General features: G+C 34.5%; 1 protein-coding gene across 1 annotated transcript in view; it reads left to right on the forward strand.

Moving 5' to 3' along the window:
- LOC136885746 (cyclic nucleotide-gated cation channel) overlaps positions 1 to 17,528 on the forward strand; it is a 651,252-nt gene that overhangs the window by 546,269 nt on the left and 87,455 nt on the right. The window contains exon 6 of the mRNA XM_068230217.1: positions 281 to 421. Coding sequence (XP_068086318.1) covers positions 281 to 421 — 141 coding nt within the window. The remainder of the gene's footprint in view (positions 1 to 280; positions 422 to 17,528) is intronic.

Raw genomic sequence — 17,528 nt, forward strand, 5'->3', positions numbered from 1 at the left:
CAAACAGAACAAAGATGGCCTAGGCCACCATAGCTCAATTGGTAGAGCAACCGACGCGAAATCGGGAGGTTGTGGGTTCGGATCCCACTGGTGTCTGGTTGGCCATTTTTGTTCTGTACTTAACATCTCTTCAACACGTACTACATGTACGTAACACGACCTAATCGTTGAAAGTCTGTTTCGATTACAATGCAGTCGTGAAAATTCAATATTCATCAAATATTTTTGTCTACTTTATATTTTTCTCCATGTACTGATGTGGAGTTTCTTCTCGTTTCAGCCAAGCTGGATGGTGTAAAAACCTACATGAGAATGAGAAGGGTACCCAACCACCTGCAGGTGAAAGTCATCAAGTGGTTTGACTACCTCTGGCTCACTCAGAAGTGTTCGGACGAAGAGAAGGCTGTCAGCTGTTTACCGGGTAAGTCATTCGTTGCCACAGTTACTTGGTAAAGTGGATTGGGTATCGATATAATGCAAAGTTTATGGAATGTCTTCGGGGAAGTCGAGGAGTTCAGGAATGGTAAATATTTTAGGAAGCAGGTTTATTGTTAATATAACATGTGATTACAGAGGTAAAGAGTACGTTTAAGTCAATCTTATGTGGGACCCACACTGCGTACAGAATGACGCTCGGTTCATAAGTTACCGACTTTTGAGGGTACTCACCTCGCCACCAGCACCGACCGTGTTTTCACTTGACTCCCAGCACTGGGTACTGTCTACTGAAGCAAACTGCGGCAGAGCACAGGCAGGGGAATTCTTTTCCATTCCTCTCTCCAAGCTTTACATAGAACATCCAGAGTGCACGGACAGCGGTGTTGGAGATCTCTTCTTGCGGACCTGACCCTCTAGCAAGTTGTTAAAACTAATACTTTTTGTTTATAGCAAAACTAGGGCAAATCCACTTCGATAGAAAATGTTTATCCAATTCTAATTAGCATAAAAAAGATACTATTTCTATTTCGTTTTATAGTGAATAAAGGATATCCTCCCTGAAATTACCACCCGTTTTATTCTTTGTAATTTATTTTTATGAGTTCCTTAATTGTCTCGATTTAAAGAAGAGCTTTTCTCCCACTGTGGTTCTGAACTAATGAGCTAAATGATGACAAAGTGTCCCCAGAATTTTCTACACTTCAGTAGAATTCGTAACACGAGGCATTCCTTATTTATTTATTTATTTATTTATTTATTTATTTATTTATTTATTTATTTATTTATTTATTTATTTATTTATTTATTTATTTATTTATTTATTTATTTATTTATTTATTTATTTATTTATTTATTTATTTATTTATTTATTTATTTATTTATTTATTTATTTATTTATTTATTTATTTATTTATTTATTTATTTATTTATTTATTTATTTATTTATTTATTTATTTATTTATTTATTTATTTATTTATTTATTTATTTATTTATTTATTTATTTATTTATTTATTTATTTATTTATTTATTTATTTATTTATTTATTTATTTATTTATTTATTTATTTATTTATTTATTTATTTATTTATTTATTTATTTATTTATTTATTTATTTATTTATTTATTTATTTATTTATTTATTTATTTATTTATTTATTTATTTATTTATTTATTTATTTATTTATTTATTTATTTATTTATTTATTTATTTATTTATTTATTTATTTATTTATTTCGAAACACAAAACAGTGAGAAGCCGAATTACAGAATTACGCAATGAAAACTATATTTACAATGGAGTAGCACAATGCAAACAAAAAAATAAGTTGAAGAACAATGAGGAAAACATCAATTGATAAAAACAGAGGAAAAAATTAAAAACTAACAAAATAATTGTAGAGACTGAATAACTAACAACAAAACATAAAGGAAAAATACACAACGAGGAAACTTTTGACGTAAAATGGAGCGAAGAACTTATATGTGGGCACAGTACGAAGTAAGATAAATACATATATAAAACATAAGTAACGGTATAGCACAGTCAAAAATATATAATTATTACTATACCTCGGATTTGTAGGCGGTAATAGGTTAGAATGCAAAGTAATTTGGTTATAGGAGGTGCCATGCAACCCGTTGTACCATAATGTAGGAAGAGAAGCATAAATTCAAGGAGTTCTATAGGCTCTACCCCTAATATCTATGCAAATATCATAGCGTACCGTTGTACAGTGTAGGGTATACTTGTTACTGGCTTCAGTAAATTTGCATTCTAACCTATCAGCACCTAATAATCCGGACTCTAATTATTACATTATGTACAATAGAGGGGACAGCAATGTGAAGAGAAAAAAGGAATATGAAGAAAATGAGCTAGGTTATGTTAAGGAAGAATCTATTAAAGGAGGCATAGGAAGGTGGTAATCAAATTTTCATAGTCTATGCCAAGGAATGGTAAACATATACCGGCTAGTGTGTCAGTTAAGATCGTGTTTATTACATTCTACTATCTAGTGTGCTATCGGTTATTTTTGCTTAAAATCATTCCATTAGGTATTAGATTGCATAACATATAAATCCATTCTATTGAAAATGTCATGATTTTATTTCGCAAACGTCACTGAGAATAATATATATTTTTGCTTTAACCTAATAAAGTGTGTAAAAATATGGCAATAAAATTCAATAAGACATACTAAATGTTAAAAGATGCTATGTTGGTAGATTTTCGACCTATTTATTACATGTTAAAAACATTAAACTATGTTAGTATTTTGTCTGACGAGGCACAGAAAATATGATCGTGTGTCACCTTATGACAGGTGTGTCATAGTTTCACAATCCCTGGTCTATGCAGTAGCATGGATCAATTGAATACATAGAGCTCTGATTTTTCTGGAAGTTTGAAAGTGCTCGATTCTACCATAAAAGTGTGTACGCAGCTACTGGAAAACGTAGCAGTAATGTGAAGCAGAAAACGGTTAACACATTTTCATAGAGCAAAGGACTTAAGAAGTGAAGACGAAATAGTGAAGTCTAACAAAATTCCGATGATAACGTGGGCAATAACCTTTACGTTTTGCCCGAATTTAAGACTTTTCCTTCACATTCCGTTCACAAGTATATTTTATTGACAGGACGGAATAAACTGGAACCAGAAAATATGGAGAAAAGTACAGTCTAGCGTTTTAGAATTTTTAAAATCAGTTTTGCTTGAATAGAAAACAGGGTAGAAGCAATCTCTTTGTTTGTGTAAGTAAGAATGCGTTCATTTTCACGATTAAAATTTTGAAAATTAAGTAATTCATTGTTAGTGTTTTGGATTTTCACACATACCATTCAATAGTAAGCTTGCAAACTCAACGCCTACAGTTTAGACAACACAGTGTACACCTATGTACTACAGCCAGTAACTGTTTGGACTGGCACCTACAGTGTAGGCAACATAGGGTACGCCTATGTACGTACTACAGCCAGTATGTTCGTGGACTGGCGCTAACATTTCAACGATTACATAGTCTTCTGACCTGCTTTTTCGCGTCTTTTCCCCGTCGTAGTGATACGTGCGAATGCGACTTGGTCATCTCAAACATTTTGCTAGCGGATTTGCCTAATTTTTGTATTGTTCAAACTACGGCATTCTCAAGTTCCGCCGCTGACATTCAACTACCCTTCACAGCAAAGGCCATAGTTCTGCTTATACTGTATGCAGATAACTGCCTCCTGCTGGGACAAGCGAAGAACTGCCACGACAACATTCTGTGGTGTAGTGCACCACAGCGACACTAGACGGTCAGTCTACAAACGTAATGATAAGTTTACTACCTGAAAATAACTTCATGAAAAATATATTTATACTTGATGGACTTCACTCATTCTAGTGTAGAATAGTAGTATAGTAGCAAGTATAGTCTACCTTCACACCGACTATGCTATGGGGTTTGCATAAACATTAGGGGTACGGCCCATCAGAACCCCTATTTACACTTGATGGACTTCACTGATTGTAGTGTAGATCATAGAAAAATATTCATGTGTTTGGAAATTATCAGGGAAACGCCATTTTGAATAACTAGTTATATATAAGGGCATACGTTTATACGATAATAATGTTACAACATATTATCCATCATCAACAACAACATGACTACAACAAGCAATTCCATGGAAAGAAAATATTACAATAATTACTACTATTTTAACGTCTTAAATCCAGTACAATCACATACAAATTCACACACAACTTCAGAATTTCCACTACGGCTTACAATACTAAAACATTACTACAGGGTCATATATAATTTTACACGTAGCGTAAGAAGAGACCAAGCAACCAACCAACCAACCGACCAAAAGTGCGATTTTTCCATTAACTTTTCATTTACAACTGAAATTTTCTCTTTATAACAGTGCAAATGTTTTGTTAATATCTCCAATACATTCGGTGTCATGACCAAAGCGTAAAGCCCAGTCACCCAAGCAAGCTCTTTATCGGTAAGTTTGTTGCTCTTTTACCGTAACTATTATTTTTCACAACCGTTTCCTTGTTAGCACTGAAAGTTTATAATATATTAAGATAAAACATTGTATATATGTATATTTCATATAGAAGAAGAATATTCGCTACAGTTATTGAGCTAATTTCATTGGGTAACTTTAAAAAGTATTTACAAATTAAAATGAATGTAAAATTTACTTCTTGAAAATAACTTCATGAAAAATGTATTTATACTTGATGGACTTCACTGATTCTAGTGTAGATTGTAGCTATACCATTACTAATCATAAAAAATAAAGGACCACAGAAAAATATTCATGTGTTTGGAAATTATCAGGGAAACGCCATTTTGAATAATAGTTATATATAGTATGCGCACTTTTTAGTGATAGATTTTTGTACTCGTTGGTGAAGTAAGAAGGGTTCCGTTAATACTGCCAACTGAATGGAAATGAAATCTGAAATGAATCGATAATATGGTCGATCGATATGAATTTTATAAACCTTTATTATTTTAAGCAAACAACTGTGTCACACACACAATATATAATACTATATAACATTTCCCGTTGCGAAACGTGTTCCTAGCATGAATTCTATAGTTTGGCTTTGCTGTGTAAACAACAACAGTACGAGTACTTAAACTGTACGCCAGATGTCGCACAGCGATGATAAGCGATTCTTAGTTTGTGTTTCAAAGGTTGCCAATACGAATCTCGAAGATAACCGAAGTCGACCACTTCAGCACTAGGGTGTAAATCTATCACTAAAAAGTGCGCAGATAGTATAGAGCCCGGATTTTTATGCATTAATAGGTTAGAATGCAAACTTACTGAAGCGAGGAGCAAGTATAGTCTACCTTCACACCGACTATGCTACGGGGTTTGCATAAACATTAGGGGTACGGCCCATCAGAACCCCTACAATTTATGTTACTCTTGCTACATTATGGAAGAGCGGGTGGTGGACACTTCCTACTAACCAAACTAGTTTGCCGTCTAACCTGTTACTGCATAAAAATCCGGGCTTTAATGATATATAAGGGCATGCGTTTATATGATTTCTAAACATGTAGACATATTATTAAGAAATAATATGTTTGTCATACTAAGTTTGCTTTTAATATTCATTGCAATTTCTGCGGAAACACACGTTTAATACAACCAATTTTTCTGTGTGCGAAGGTGTAGGTCGTGCCTTAAGTATTTCAAAATTTTACACTCTAACTTAGAGTAAATTGAGTGGCCCATTATCGTAGCATTGTAAATACAGCACACACCTTAAATGATTCAGATCCCTTAATACTATAATTTACAGTGGGTTGAAAGTTGTATTAAAATATAACAGCAACACATAGAAATTTAAACACAATTTACAAAATACTGTAGTCTATTACAGGTGTAGGTAATGCACTTCAATCATCAATTCCCTGATTTATGAACGAATATTTACCATAGTTAGGTTTCTGCGATCTACCTTTTACTTTATGGGGATGAACTGTTCTACTTATGTAACAGTGCTTTACTAGTGCACTGCTCAATCCACCCAAGCTGGCATATTCGTGTAGGCATTCTACATGGCACATAACCGTGTTCGTTTCCTTCTAGTGCCCAGTGTCTCCCACCCAAGTTTTTCTATCATACTTATCACACTACTTCTAGGATTGAAATCGTTAAGCACGCATCTTGCAGCCTTTATCTGTACGGTCTCATGTTCCTTAATGAGTCATCTTTGGTATGGATACCATACGGCTGAATACGTAGGCTATATCATGTAGTTATGTGTGAATGTGTGAGTGAATGTCTGGAGCAAATAGTTCCCAAAAATTTACATAAATTACTGTTATATTATATGAATTCCACCTAGAGTAGTTACTGAATTTATTTTTCTAATTTTAGACCTAGGATGTAATCTTTTAGTTTTAGTCTATATTAAGTTATATTGTTATTATAGTATATACAGTGTGTTAAGTGTAAGAGAGGGCCAAGAGCCCTAACTTCGCCACAAATAAAGACATCAACAAATAAATAAATAAATAAATAAATGAATAAATAAATAAAGAATGAGTGATATATATCCCTGCGCATTCGCCTGGGAACTGCTGCCCTTTAGCACCCTCATCATGAAGTGTAAGGACTTGTACGCTTTAGATATCACACTTCCTACGTGGATGCCCCATTTTAGAGCTTTCTTTACGTACATTCCTAGGTAAGAACGTTCAATCCAAGGCAATATTGAAAGTTCCATTGCCTATGTTTCTTTTCCATAGTTATAAGACTGCATTTTCGAGAATTGATTTTCATGAGTTCTTTATTGCATATAACTCTCATCACTGATTATTATAACTCATTTCCCATTACAAGAGATGTATTATACCGTTGCTTTACGCCATAGGCAATAAAATCCAGCATTCTGTTATGGCTGCTTTGGGCAGCCCTGTCTACACTAACGTAAGAACACACACACAATTATTGGCATCATTAACGTAATTGTAGGAGATGCCTTATCTTCCGAGAACATTCCTAAGCTTTGTCTTCTAATTACTCCCATATGACTCTGCTTTTGCGAACCATAAGCACACTATATATTTTAAATGTGGTTTCGTGGTAAGAGCTATTACCCCAGAAAGTTAGTCCTACTTGGATACTGCAGAGTTAGGCGTGATGTACGATACAATGGGGCAGGGAAATCGTTTAAAACCCTCATCTTACTGAGAATTGAGTAGCGACTTGGATAATAACCGGACAAAGGAAGAGTATTAAATATAAACTTCTAACAGAATACTCCACAAAATACGAAATGCGACAAGAGGAATAAAGAAAAAATGCTCTGACCTTCCAGCCTCACCTTAGTGGTTAGGGACAAGTTACGAGGTAGTTATTAACACGGTAGACTTAGTGCATGTACAGATTTTGCATAATAATTTGTGAAGTAGCAATGTATGTATTAAAAAGAGATAGAATTGTTTACCTCGCCCCACATATTATTGAACTCAATGGAATACGGAGTGCACTATCCTTACAATGTTAAATTTTGATGTACATAGTTTTCCAAACCATTCACGCTAGACACTTCATACTTTAACAGCTTATGCTTGAATACCGTAGCTTTCGACATTGCTCTTTTCTTCTGATATTTAAGTGTGTTTTATTGAAAAATGTTAAAATAAACCTAAATTGGAAATTGTTATTTCAGCTGTTGTAACACATCCATGTAAAGAATCATCTAAGATAATAATCGGGTGAAAAAAAAGTTCCCTGAGCATTAAAATATAAATTTATGAGAATATTTTTAAATAAAATATGGCAAAACTGGAAAAGTATAGTACGCGAAACTTTTAGTGAAACTTCGGCTCCTTAGTACTGAGTCGGTAGACATCGTTTATCTTCGAGATTCGTATTGGCAACCTCTGACACAAAAAAAATATGAAACCATTATGCATCGCCGTGAGACATCTCGCGGTATAATTGCAACACTACAAATACTGTTGTTATTTACACAGTAAAGTCAAAATATAGGTTAAACTTGAACATGAGTGAGAAAAATCGACGTACATCACAGGAACAACCTAGAACTCCTACACGAAAACGACGGTTTAGAAAACACATGTCGATCGATCATACTATCGATTCAATTCAGATTTCATTTCCATTCAGTTGGCAGTATTTCTGGAACCGGGGTAGCTCCCTCGTTACTCTTCACCCCCGTAAAATTAAGTATCACTGAACGTCAACCCGTCAACATTCACGCGTATCAACCACCCTTAATTTTTCCATGGTACTTCCCCATCTAGTTACCACAGGTTTCAGAAGTACGCGTATCTTCAGAGACAGGCTCAAAGACGTTACAGACCTTCAGTCCTACAAGTGTACTATAGTATGATTCACTAAAATTCATATATATATTCCATTATGGTAAAACATATCATAAACTGTTAAAGTATTAGCTACAGTTAGGAATTATTGGTAAATCTAAGACCGTAAGTTGAATTTTGAAGATTGACATTTTCGTCATTAATATACCGTATTTACGCGAATAATACCCGCACATTTTTAAGAAAAATTGGGGCACGAAATTGGGATGCGGTTTTTTGCGTCAAAGTTGGCATTTCTTTTTTCAAAATAAGCCTACCTAAAGTTAGAACGTATACGCACCGTCATGTACATTACGTGGGGGAAAACCACATACACACTTATAGTTACAGTCCAGTCACGGTTCATACATAATTTTAAAAAGTTTATTTCAAATAATGTAAAATTACAAGTCATTTTGTTTCAAAAATGTTAATGAAAATCTCATTCCGTACGATCCTAATAGAAGTCATTACGATCTAATACTCCATGGCGAAAGAGAGGGCCGGATAAAACGGGTGGCTCGTCGCCCCATATAATTTAGTTTTATGAAACCCAACCAACACCGAATTTCTCCTTAAGGTCGATATTCCTCTGCACTCGGCCTATGTGTCAGCAATGTAAATGACTCATGGAACTAGCAAAGGAAAAACGACTATGCACAATTCCTCCGCCCAACCATATGGAAAATTTTACAATCATTCTCCCTGAAATAACACATGCACCCGTAATGCAATCGAATTAATAAGTTATATTACGTCATCTCTAGTGGTAGATAGTTACCTGAAAGCCATAAACCATGACTGAAAACTCTGGTATGGATATTATTTAAGTATTTAAGTACTACAGTGAGTACCATGTATCTTGTCTTTGTAGTTGAGTTAATAAAGTGACGGGCGCCTCAGGTGTCTGGTTATCGGTAGTGTAATGGTTCGAAACCAGCCTTATGCAAATATTTCAACATATTGTGCCCCATTGTAACGGGGACCAATATTTATTCACACCTACCAGGTAATGAGAGTCGTGGGATTTGAGAAAGAAGCAACAATACAGAAATGAGTTAGGCAAGGCTGCAGTTTGTCCCCCCGTCCTTTTCAATGTTTATATAAAATAGGCAGTAAAGGAAATCAAAGCAGAGCTTGGAAAGGGAATCACAATACAAGGAGAAGAACTCAAAACCCTGAGATTTGCCTATTATATTGATATTTTATCTGAGACTGCAGAAGATCTGGAGAAATTGCTGAATGGTATGGACGAAGCCTTGGGTAAGGAGTAAAAGATGAAAGTAAATAAGCCCAAAACAAAACCAATGAAGTGCAGTCGAACGAGGGCAGGTGATGCAGAATATATGAGATTAGGAAATGAAGTCTTAAAAGAAATAGATGAATATTGTTACTTGGGTAGTAAAATAAGTAACAATGGCAGAAGTAGGTAGGACATAAAATGGAGACTAGCACAAGCCAAGAAGGCCATTCTTAAGAAAATAAATTTGCTCACTTCGAACATTGATATAGGAATTAGAAAGATATTTTTGAAGACTTTCGTCTGGAGCGTGGCATTGTATGGAAGTGAAGCATGGACGATAAATAGCTCAGAGAGAATAGAAGCTTTCGAAATGTGGTGTTATAGAAGAATGCTGAAGGTGAAATGGTTAGAACGAATCACGAATGAAGAGATACGGAACCTAAGGAGATCGATTTGGCTAAATTTGTGCAGAAGAAGAGATAGAATGATAGGACACATCTTAAGACACCCAAGATTTGTTCAGTTGGTTTTTGAGGGAAGTGTAGGCGATAAGAGCAGTAAGGTTGGACCAAGGTATGGATATGGCAAGCAGATTAGAGCAGATGTAGGACGTAGCAGTTACGTAGAAATGAAAAGATTAATACAGAATAGACTGGCATGAAGAGCTGCATGAAACCAGTCTATGGAAAGATGACACAAACAACGTCAACAACAACCAGGTCACATCACAAGACTGATTGATTGATTGATTGATTGATTGATTGATTGATTGATTGATTGATTGATTGATTGATTGATTGATTGATTGATTGATTGATTGATTGATTGATTGATTGATTGATTGATTGATTGATTGATTGATTGATTGATTGATTGATTGATTGATTGATTGATTGATTGATTTATTTATTTATTTATTTATTTATTTATTTATTTATTTATTTATTTATTTATTTATTTATTTATTTATTTATTTATTTATTTATTTATTTATTTATTTATTTATTTATTTATTTATTTATTTATTTATTTATTTATTTATTTATTTATTTATTTATTTATTTATTTATTTATTTATTTATTTATTTATTTATTTATTTATTTATTTATTTATTTATTTATTTATTTATTTATTTATTTATTTATTTATTTATTTATTTATTTATTTATTTATTTATTTATTTATTTATTTATTTATTTATTTATTTATTTATTTATTTATTTATTTATTTATTTATTTATTTATTTATTTATTTATTTATTTATTTATTTATTTATTTATTTATTTATTTATTTATTTATTTATTTATTTATTTATTTATTTATTTATTTATTTATTTATTTATTTATTTATTTATTTATTTATTTATTTATTTATTTATTTATTTATTTATTTATTTATTTATTTATTTATTTATTTATTTATTTATTTATTTATTTATTTATTTATTTATTTATTTATTTATTTATTTATTTATTTATTTATTTATTTATTTATTTATTTATTTATTTATTTATTTATTTATTTATTTATTTATTTATTTATTTATTTATTTATTTATTTATTTATTTATTTATTTATTTATTTATTTATTTATTTATTTATTTATTTATTTATTTATTTATTTATTTATTTATTTATTTATTTATTTATTTATTTATTTATTTATTTATTTATTTATTTATTTATTTATTTATTTATTTATTTATTTATTTATTTATTTATTTATTTATTTATTTATTTATTTATTTATTTAGGATGTATTTCAGATACAACTACGTTGATATGTTGCTAATTTTTGGAGACATAATGCAGAACGCATTCGAGACGCAACGCCTCTATCACGAACTGTTTCCTGTAAATTGGCACCAAGGAGACATCATACATTTCCCCTGTACGTGGGAGTGATTGAATACTTTCATAGTTTTAACTGCCTATGTTGCCTGTTGCCATTTCTTGATGGATGCAGTATTTTTGTATCCGTCTCTTGGCACAGGCCAGAGCAAAGTGTAGCTTCCACCGAAGTCCCAGTCTCATCCATGGCTGTGACAATATGGAAGCTGCTGGGGTATGGGTGGTGCTGGGTAATGACATTTGGGGCAAAACTAGTGTCTGAGTGTTATGAAAGGTGTTGCTCATAGGATCAGTCGTGCTGCAGTGGCACCTTCTGGTCCAGTGAGGAAAGCAATGGCAAACTACCTCACTCCTCATCTTGCCTAGTATGCCTCATTTGGGCTCTGCCATTGGTTTTTGCAGTTTCCCTATAACTGCATAGCCTTTGGTGGTGCTATTTGAGGATCCAACCAGCCTCTGGGCTGATGACCTAACAGACAGAACTGCCTATGGTAACAGGTGACTGAAGGTGGAGCCCTCTTGGGCTATCGTCTTGGACGTACGGATTGGCCACCACGGGGTTCTTAGCTGAGTCTAAAGAGACTTTCAAATCATTCCTTTCGAGACCGTGCATTTGTTTTTGCCGATACCTTCATTATTCGGAGGTTCGGAGTTCTTCGATTCTTTCCTCCAATCTGCGTTAAAAAAGAATGGGTGTCCAGTTGAACTTCCTCATAAAACAAAAGTAAGCGCAACCATCTAACCATACCTTCAAAATCCTTCGATTCGCGTTACTATACGTCAGTCAATGAGACAGGAATGCAATCTTTTTCCCCTCTTCTTTTAAAACCGAGTCGCTTTTCACGGTTCATCCGTGAATTTCAAATGTTTTTGTGCGAAACTGATCTAAGACCTGGACACTGTGACTTGATTATACGAATATTCTCATTACAGGGCGCCCATCATACCCCCGATAAAAAACTTCACCTGGAATGTAGGCAACCCAACCAAGAAGGCAAGAATTATTATTAACTTCCCATTACCAGCTGTTATGGATAGAGTCCGGATGTTTAGACAGTAATAGGTTAGAATGCCCTGTACGACTTTACGTTATGAATTTTGCATAAATATTTGGGTTACAGCCCATCAGAACCTCTAGAATTTATGTTATTCCTGCTACATTACGGGAGAGCGGGCTGGACAATACTTCCTAATTATCAAATAACATTGCAGTCTAGCTTAAGCCAGTGAGAAGGACGGACGTGTCGTGTGGCGTGCGCCTGCTGAGTGGAGTGGATTAAGAGTGAGGAAGCGGTAAGGTCAAGCGGTCGGCAAGGAGATAGATACGATGAATTGGGTAGACGTAGAGGTTATGAGGAAAGTAGTTAGAGAAGTAATACAGGAGGTATGTCCGTTTGAACAATTAAAGAAAATGCTTCAAGAACAAGGCCAGGAGCAAGAAAAGACGAGACAGTGGATCCAGGATTATATGAAGAATACGAAGGCGATGATAGAAGGCAGCGAGAAAGAACTGGTGTCACTAAGAGAGAAAATAAAAAATATGGATGAAGAGATGGTAAACCTGAAGAAAGAAATCGAATTCTGCAGACAGGAGCGCAAGAAGAAATCCATATTTATTTATGGGGTGGAGGAAGACAAGGCAGAATCTAAAGTGGACATTATTTACAAAGTGGTAGATGTTATACAAAAAAAAATGAAAATAAATTTCAGTGAGGTAGATATAGACAATGTGGAGAGAGTTGGCAAGGTGGGAGGGCACAGGCCCATAAAAGTGTCGCTGCTATCTTCATTGATGGCAGACATAGTGATAAGGAACGCTGGTAATCTACAGTGTGAGAACATTAGAATTAAGAGAGATTTCGGAAGAGAAGAGAGTAGAAATTTTAAAATTCTTAAGAAACATCTTGTGAAAGCAAAAATTCAGGGATTGAAAGCGTATATTAGTGGTCAGATACTCGTGGTGAGCGACAGGAATTGGACCCGTAAGTGGACAATATCGAAACTGAAATTAATGGATGAGAGTTTGAGGCAAGAAGAAACTAGCAGGGCTGACAGTTCGAGGCAAGAAGAAACTACCAGGGCTGATGTACATACTGTAAATGAAGGAACACTGAGTAGATGGGGTTCCTGGGAAGAGATCATGAAAAGAGCTGAAGAAAAAGTAAATGCAAGAAGGATGGAAGTAGTCAGGAATTTAATGGACGAATTAGTGTCGGAAGTCTGCGCGAGGGAAGAAAAAGAACCACAGGGGAAGACAAGCGGACAGAATCGGAGCGAGAATAATGGTTTGAGGGAGGAAGCAGAAGTAAGAAGTGCCGTGATCAAAGGGAGAAGCTTGAGTTTGAAGGACCTATGGGACAAAAAAGGAAAAATGGAAGGAATAATTACGAGAAGTAAAAAGTCAAGTAACAGTAGTAAGTAACATAGTTTGCCTATGATGGAGGACAGAAGCGTAGTTATGGTGGTGTTTGTAGGTGTGTATTTACTCAAGTAATGGTGCCTGTATGTGTAGTATAATTGTAATTGAAGTGATGGTGTCTTTAGGTAGAAGATGGATAGACCAAGTGTATGGTATTTATTCAAGTGATGGCATGACGGAGATCGTATTGGTGAGTGATTTATTAGTTAATGATAAGAGGTATATATGTAAGGATATGTGGTATGGAATTGAAGAGAATGATTGTGGAGTGCGATGGATGGATGATAAGAGAGGTAGTGAAGCTTAGAGGGTATTATTCAAGTGAAGAATGATAAGAGGTAGATATGTATTGATGTTTAGAAGTTGGATCAGAGTTTAGATGGATGGATGATAAGAGAGGTAGCGAAGTTTAGATGGTACTTACTCAAGTAATGATGTCTATATGTGTAGTGTAATTGTTACGAGTTTGGAGATATAAAGGAGGTTGGATGGTATCTACTGGAATTGAAGTGTTAAATATGAAAGGTGATGATAATAGATATATGATGGATGAATGATAAGAGAGGTAGCGAGGTGATAAGGTGTTTTTAAGTGTACTGTAATTGTATGGCACTTATTCATATAATGGTGTCTTGAGATATAAGATGGATGGATTGTTGAGTTCGAAGGGCATTGTAATGGTTAAAGTAAAGAAGTGATGGTATCTGCATGTGTATGGTATGATGGATGAATGATAAGAGAGGTAGCGAGGTGATAAGGTGTTTTTAAGTGTACTGTAATTGTATGGTACTTATTCAAGTAATGAGACTTGAGATATAAGATGGATAGATGGTTGAATTCGATGGATGGATGAGAAGAGGGGTAGCGAAGTCTAGATGGTATTTATTCAAGTAAAGATGTCTTAATGTGTATTATAATTGTAAAGTGAATGAGGACTGGAATTGAAGTGTTAAGTATGACGATGATGGATGAATGTTAAGAGAGGTAGCGAAGTTTAAATGGTATTGGTAAGTGATTTATTAGTTAATGGTAAATCGGCAAGCAAAGTTGGTTTTAGATGATTATTTAATTAGATTAAGCATGGTTGAATAAGATGAGCAGGAATAGATAGGTAGTGCAGTGATAAAGTTGTAACATGAGTAGAATACGTATTAGCAGAATGTGAGTGCAACGGAAGTATGGAATCAGCAACCACGAGGGAGTCAAGTAGAGGAAATGTAGTAGGAATGGAATGTGCTAAGGTTAGCGTGTATGGGGTCTGTGACATTCATAATACCGCTGAAGCATGGAATCAGCAACCCTGAGAGAGACAAGTAGAGGAAATGTAGGAGGAATGGAATGTGCAAGGTTTGTGTGTATGTTCAGCAGGGGCATGGTGGCGAATGGATGATAAGAAAGATAGCGCAGTTTAGTGGGTATTTATTCTAGTAAAGGTGTCTTTATGATAAGAGGTAGATATGTAATGATATGTGGCATGGAAATGAAGTGAATGATTGTTGAGTTCGATGGATGGATATTAAAAGAGATAGCGAAGTTTAGAGGGTATTTTTTCAAGTGAAGGTGTATTTATGGATATTAGGAAAGATAGCGAAGTTTAGAGGGTATTTATTCAAGTGAAGGTGTATTTATGTGTATTGAGACAGTATTGGTTTTGATTCATTAGTTAATGATAAGAGGTACTAGGATAGAATTAGTATAGATTTAATGTTGTAATTAGTTATAGGCTTAATTCAGATGTAGGGGGTGCCCTAGCATGCGAGCTGGTCATCCGTCCATGTTAGAGGCAGCTTAGGATAGATTAGTATAGATTTAGAACTAGTATAGATTTAATGTTGTAATTAGTTATAGGCTTAATTTAGACGTAGGGGGTGCCATAGCATGTGAGCTGGTCATCCGTCCATGTTAGAGGCAGCTTAAGATAGATTAGTATAGATTTAATGTTGTAATTAGTTATAGGCTTAATTTAGAGATAGGGGGTGCCCTAGCATGTGAGCCGGTCATCCGTCCATGTTAGAGGCAGCTTAACAGATTTAGCTAGGGGTGGAACCTTGCATGGTTGTCCGGTATTCCGCCTGTGTAGGGTCCACCAAGTTAGTAGTATGTAATTTGGCTTAGGCTGGACATTGTTATTTTTCTTTATAACGGATCAAATGGGTATTATTACTGTAGATCTAAAGAAAAATAATAAATCTAAATCTAATCTAAATAACATTGCATTCTAACCCATTACTGCCTATAAATCCGGAGACTGTTACGAATACACAATTGTTACAAAAAAAGCAGCTAACATGAAACAAGTGCTGAAAGTAAGCAGAGCTAGAAAACAGGAAAGTGAGATAGAGAAAGGAGAAAAATAAAGCATTCTTGCAGTAGCATATTTGTTTTATATTCACAAACGCACAAAGTAGAGTGGAAACAAAAAAAGTTTAATGAAAGTATGCATAATAAATTGCACATAACATTTCTTCATCGGGACTGCCGGGGAACGGAGCTAATAAACTGAGGATATTGCGCGGATATTTACAGCAGGAACAGAGAAATTCCTTTATTCATGGCTTTGTTATTCGCAGAGATATCTCAAACAGGTCAGACTGATAAATATCTACGTATTTTATTCCCGGCAGCGTGTCCTCCAGAATTCTCCAGAATAACTCATTTTTCTTCTGCTTTTCTATTGTTCGAAACTTCAGAAATAAATGCATGTTACCAATAGAATGGGCATTCCCATATAGGACGGGTTATCGAGGTTCTTGAAACTAAAATCACTACTCAGAAAGGCAGTGTGTTTTGACTATCGACTACAATTTTTAAACTACTACTTACAACTTTACTCGCGTTCCAGTTTTCCACTTCACACAGTTTGTATTCACAAACGTGGTCGAGGACACAGTTCTTTCTTTGGTGAATAGAAATCTTGCTCTCCAACACAGCGTCTCATAATGTGCAGAGTCGCAGATGCACTGACTCGCAACGATCTCGTAACTCACTCAGGTCTGAGTGTTGAGTGACTCGAGATTTTCGCAGTTTCCACTTCCAGATCATTTTATTAATTGACTTCCAAATTGTTCCAAGGTGTTTCCTCACCACATGCGTCAATGTTTCACCAAGGTTATGTTTTACTCCGCCGTGACTGTAGCCCTCCGCCCCAGCCAACTCTCTCTCTCTCTCTCTCTCTCTCACTCTCTCTCTCTCTCTCTCTCTCTCTCTCTCTCTCTTTCTCTTTCTCTCTCTCCCTGCGTTCATAGTCACAATTAAGGAGCGTCATGACTGAAATTTTGAACTTATACAATTTACCACTTATCAAAACCAAGTGTAAAACACAGGTACATATTAATAAGACATAGACCCACACAAGATTTGGAATTGATTAATTAATGGGCTGTAAAATATTTAACAAATATTTTTTTATACGTTGCATAGAAAATTTTCCCTACGGCACAGTTTTCATTTTTGGGGGCTGTAATTTCCTAGACGTCTCAAAAATACTCATACTATTGGAGATATATTATTTTCAATTTTTCATTATCCATTCAATAGGCAAAAATCTAGTTTCGTACTATTTCAGGAGTAAAAATATAAAGGTAATATTCAATGGATAATTAAACGCAGAACTATTTTCAATTCAGGTACATATTCAAACATTCTCTGAAAATTCCTTATCAAAGTCTGTCGCAAGCGGTATTTTATGTATAGTAAAGAGCTGAAAACGTTTTAAGC

Source organism: Anabrus simplex, chromosome 14, assembly GCF_040414725.1.
Source record: "Anabrus simplex isolate iqAnaSimp1 chromosome 14, ASM4041472v1, whole genome shotgun sequence".
Lineage (NCBI taxonomy): Eukaryota > Metazoa > Arthropoda > Insecta > Orthoptera > Tettigoniidae > Anabrus > Anabrus simplex.